Source organism: Trachymyrmex septentrionalis, unplaced genomic scaffold (genome assembly GCF_001594115.1).
Source record: "Trachymyrmex septentrionalis isolate Tsep2-gDNA-1 unplaced genomic scaffold, Tsep1.0 scaffold8, whole genome shotgun sequence".
NCBI lineage: Eukaryota > Metazoa > Arthropoda > Insecta > Hymenoptera > Formicidae > Trachymyrmex > Trachymyrmex septentrionalis.
In genome coordinates, this window is record NW_017305987.1 from 3,776,509 (window position 1) to 3,781,318 (window position 4,810).

A 4,810-nucleotide genomic window follows, 5' to 3' on the forward strand; every position below is an offset into this window, starting at 1 on the left:
ATGTTCGTGTGTGGTGTGTGTGTTGCGAGTGGCACGGATTACGGAGGGATCGTGATTAACCCTTAATCAGGTTTTCGATAAATATTCTCTTTGGTATAGCTATTGCACTAACCATCGCGAGGCTCTTTGAGAAAAAAAAAAGGAAGAAAAAGAGATGCCGAACGAGTACTCGTACTCACCAGTTAAGGATTAAATATTCGTATCGAGCGGCGCGAGTGCGATTCATTTCCACCCTCTCGGGGATGATCGCCGGCGAATTCGATCGCGAGGCAAACGAGTCGAGGAGGGGAGGGGGGGCGGGGGGGAGAAGCAGGGCGCCGGTTCGTGTCTAGCGGCGCGGACGTTAGATTATCATCTCGTTCTCCCTGTTCTCGTTCCTCTGGTTCTCCTCGTACTCGTCGCAGCAGCAACAGTTCGATGTGCAGTCCTCCTGGTTCTCGGCCACGTACGTCATGTACGTATCGATACTTTTGGCGTCCAGGGACGGCAGGGACCACGAGAGCGAGGTCGTTTCGAGGTCCGGGATGGCCGTGTGCCAGGAGCTGGGATTATGCGACCTTTTGGCCTTGCGGCTTCTGGTGGACAGCTTCTTGATTGCCTACAAAAGAGGAAGCGTAGGTCGCTCTGATGAATAACGAGCGAAAAGAATAAGAAACGAAAGAGAAGAAGACAAGAGAGAGAGAGAGAGAGAGAGAGAGAGAGAGAAAGTGCACCCCGTCGCGAAAAAGGTCGTCACGAGTTACATGGCTAATAAAGCTAGTTACACGATAGAGTTATCCATCAACACGTCACGACACTTAAGAACATCGATCCGCAATAATTGAACCGTCACGCGGGGAAATTTCACGCCTAGGCGGAATGACGTAAACAGTAACGTGTGATTTAATCTGTCACAACGTGTGTGCCGCTAAAATCTCACATGGAACAACACGAGGGTGGGTTAAGTAAGACTCGGCGTTCGAGCTACCTGAAGCAAAGCAAACCGGACTATCGGAGTGATTCGTCGAGTGAGGACCGGGACGATGGATTTGGATTTCACAATTGCCGCACTTACGAGGCAAAAATTAGGTCGCACCACGAAACACGCAGCGATGAGGGAACCGAGCAGTAGAAGCCGAAGAAGTCAGTCGTCCGTCGAACGTCTCGTTAAAAAAAAAACGGGGACCATCACTTACCCGCAGAATCCTGCGGCCGGATTTGCCGAGGAATTTCTTCAGCATCGCGGCCGATCGTCGTCACCCTCGCCTCGTAAGGAAACAACCCTCCTCGCCGATCGTTCTTCGGCGCTTCCGCGGGGCGCGAGAACCTGACACGCGCCGGGATTGATTTTCGGCTCGTGTACGCGCCTCTTTTATCCGCGCCCTTACGGTCCGCCTACGTTCGCGCCGTCGTTGCGGATCGATGCGAACGCAACGGCGTCACGCGACGAAATACCGCTCCGGAACGCCGCGCCTCCCCATTTATGACCCCGACCGACGTCCCGTGCTCCGATCCCGCACGATCATCCCCGAGCTACCCGAGACCCCCCCTCCCCCCCCCGCGGCATCTCTCACGTCGCAACCCCCTCGCCGTGATCACGAGGAAGACTTCCGGAGTGGCGTGCTCCAGGCACTTAACCCTCGCGGAGATGGATGGAGATGGACTAATGGGCAACCGGTACGCCCAGCTTGACGCAACAGTAATTTCCATTTCGCGGTGGCATCACCCTTCCGACTTGGATTGATTTTAATTGACGGTCTTAAATGCGACGGATAAACTTCTGCTTATCTGACATTTCGCAAATTGCGTCTGATTCTATATACTACTATGAACTGCTTATTAATATGATAGAGAATTTTTCTCGCTGGGAAAGAGAAATTATAATTCTCTTTTTGCCGCACTTTATTTCTAAATCCTTTTTCATCGTAATTTTTTTTCGTTTTTCTTTTTCATAGAAAATGTTAGAGTTCAGGTTTAAACTCCGTTTCTCCTAAAGCGACAGTATTACTCGTATATATTCGTTATGGCATAAATTATAATAAATAAAGTTTGCCATAAATGCAAACGCGGATTCATCGTAGAAATGTAGGTTACTCGTAATTGTAATAATGTGATATACGCAATCAATTATAACGCAGTTTTTATCATTTTTTGACTGAGCTAGTATTTCTCTTGTTTCTTCAAACAATGGCTTGATTTCTTTCTTTCATCCCTTACTAATTGCATTAATACAAAACTAATCAATTAATCAAAAATTGAATATAATTTATAATATTACATTTCTCTAATATTTCTCATAACGTTTACAAAAATATATACAATAATGATAAAATATTAGGTGTAGTAAAAAGTCATCGCGTTTTTTTAAAAGACATCTATCAGTAAAAACCGCAATTACTTTCTTACCAACAATATAAATATATCTTGATAGAGTAAAGTTTCAGCTTTAAAAATCTCTTTTTTAAATTATACGATACGACAATTTTTAATGGAGTTATGAGCAATTAAAGTCAAAATAATTCTTTTATTTAATCCGCGATAACTCAGTAATCAAAAGTCGTAGGAATATTTAAAAAAAACGATTTTGTAGGGAAAGTATCAAGCTTTCACGATATGTAATCGAAAATTTTCTCAAATTCGTTTTGGACACGTTACAAATCCACAAAGTGAGAAGAAAATTTTTCGTCTTTTTCAGCTCGTAGTTTTTGGTATGTAAAAATTATCAAACTCATATAAACTTAAAAAATGTGATAAGCTTTTAAAAGTAGAGATTTCAAGCTTTAAAACCCTTTTTTTTAATTTTAATTTCATTCATTATTGACGAAGATATTATATATACAACTTTGAGCTAAAAAATACGCGATGACTTTTTACTACACCTAATATGAATACTTTATAAAATATTATGATAGAGAAAGTATCGTATTTGCCAGTATTATATTTAAGAAGATATTACACGTAGTTTTTAACAAAATTAAAAAATTACAGCTTTTTCTGTATTTAAAAGTAATACAAAACAGTAATACAACAGATAAGTGCCGATTTAGAATTTAAATAAAAAGTTATTTTAATAATTAGACACGCTTTAAAAAAAAATAAAGACAAAATGAGATATTTTTTTATTTAAACTATGAAATGATTTAACATTGACTTTATTGTACTGTTTCATATGTATTTAATGTTCATTTTTATACAGAAAATGTAAATTTTCAATTCCAGTAATTTTTTGGAGGAGAGATTACACACTTGATACATCCTTAAAATAAAAGTACATGTAACAAATAAGAAAACCAAAACGGTTCCATCTGTCCGTAACCAGAGAATGCGAGGTACCGATTAATCAATGCACAATTCGATAAGGAATACGCGTGCGTGCGAATCTTCGCTGCAATGCACTGTGCGATGGGACAGAACGAGTGCTCAATGGCCCATGGGGAATAGAGGCGAGAATAAGAACGAATTGGATTAATGCACGAGTGATTGAATGAGAAAATCTATCGCGAGAGGCAATCGCTGATTGACGAAACGCTGGTATAAGTGATAATTTTATTAGACCGCGATTCTGATCGATTAATTCATCCTCAATTCAAGTAGCAATCATTATGATGTGATATCTCAATGGCTATATTGTATTATAATTTTTCTTACATCAGCATGTATCATGTTCGTAGAAAAGTAACACAAATAAAAAATTAGTACTGTGAGTGTGGCATTTGAATTTTTAAATCTCATGACAACAACTTAGTTTTAAAGAATACATTTTAAAACATTATTTGACAAAAAAATCACTTTTTCGTTAAAATATCATGGTACATTTCCAGAAGATTTTTTCGTGGAAAATACGATGCTGTTGATAGAATTTTTTGCATAGCACGTCAGGAAAATGTCATTTTTTTTTGTCAATTTTACCTTAATTTATTCAAAATCCTGACGTGCTATGCAAAAAATTCTGCCAACCGCCTGTTTAGCGGGAAACAATCTTCGAGACATGACTATGACATTTCGGAAAAAAGTAACATTTCAGAAAAAAATTTGGTTGAATAATGTAATTGAGTATATATAATTGAAAATATTATAACATGAAAAGTAAGCAAAGTTATACATATTAATTAAGGCTCCTATTCACTCATCATTACTATCTTAAAGTGTGACGTCAGACGTGAGAAATGCACAACAAAAATTCTTGCAAATTATATTTGAATACCAATATTTTTCAATAAAGCAACATTTGCAGTCGGTGAATAGACATAAAATATATCGAAAATGTTTATTTCTATGTTAATTTCTATGTTAACTTGATAATTTATATCGTCATAGTCATAAACAAATTTCAATTCACGTTCATGCATATTTATTTATTAATATTGAATTCGTTTTTTTTTTTTGGGGCAAACTTAACATTTGAATGAGAGTTTGTTGCTAGTTGTAATATTCTTCTAGATCTATAAGATCTGAAGATTGAATGATCTAAAAAAATACATTAATAACAAAGAGAGCTCACTCAACTGTTATAGAAGCGAGATAAAAAAAGAGATATTTCGATATATTTTATAAAACAATTATATCAATTGTAAGTAGATATATTGTGTTAAACATATTTTTAAATTAACATATTTTGCAAGAATTTATTTACTGTATATTTTTTGCTTCCAACGTCACACTCGGAATAATAATAATTCAACAGGAGTCTTAATTAAATCATTGTTTAAAGAAATGCTCAGAATTAAAGAAATGCTCTGCTGAAAGTAATTAATTTTGAGTAAATTTAAAATTTTCTATCAATACAGCGATGTCGAAAAAACATTTGCAAATTCAATACGCAAAAAAGTTT

General features: G+C 37.3%; 1 protein-coding gene across 1 annotated transcript; it reads right to left on the reverse strand.

Annotated features, from left to right (window-relative positions):
• Positions 1–1,565, reverse strand: LOC108754448. The gene is made up of 2 exons (XM_018496720.1): positions 1,176–1,565; positions 1–598 (listed from the first exon to the last, which is right to left on the reverse strand). The coding sequence occupies exons 1-2, from the start codon at positions 1,218–1,220 to the stop codon at positions 344–346; spliced, it is 300 nt and encodes a 99-aa protein (XP_018352222.1). The 5' UTR covers positions 1,221–1,565; the 3' UTR covers positions 1–343.
• Between the last annotated feature and the right edge of the window lie 3,245 nt (positions 1,566–4,810).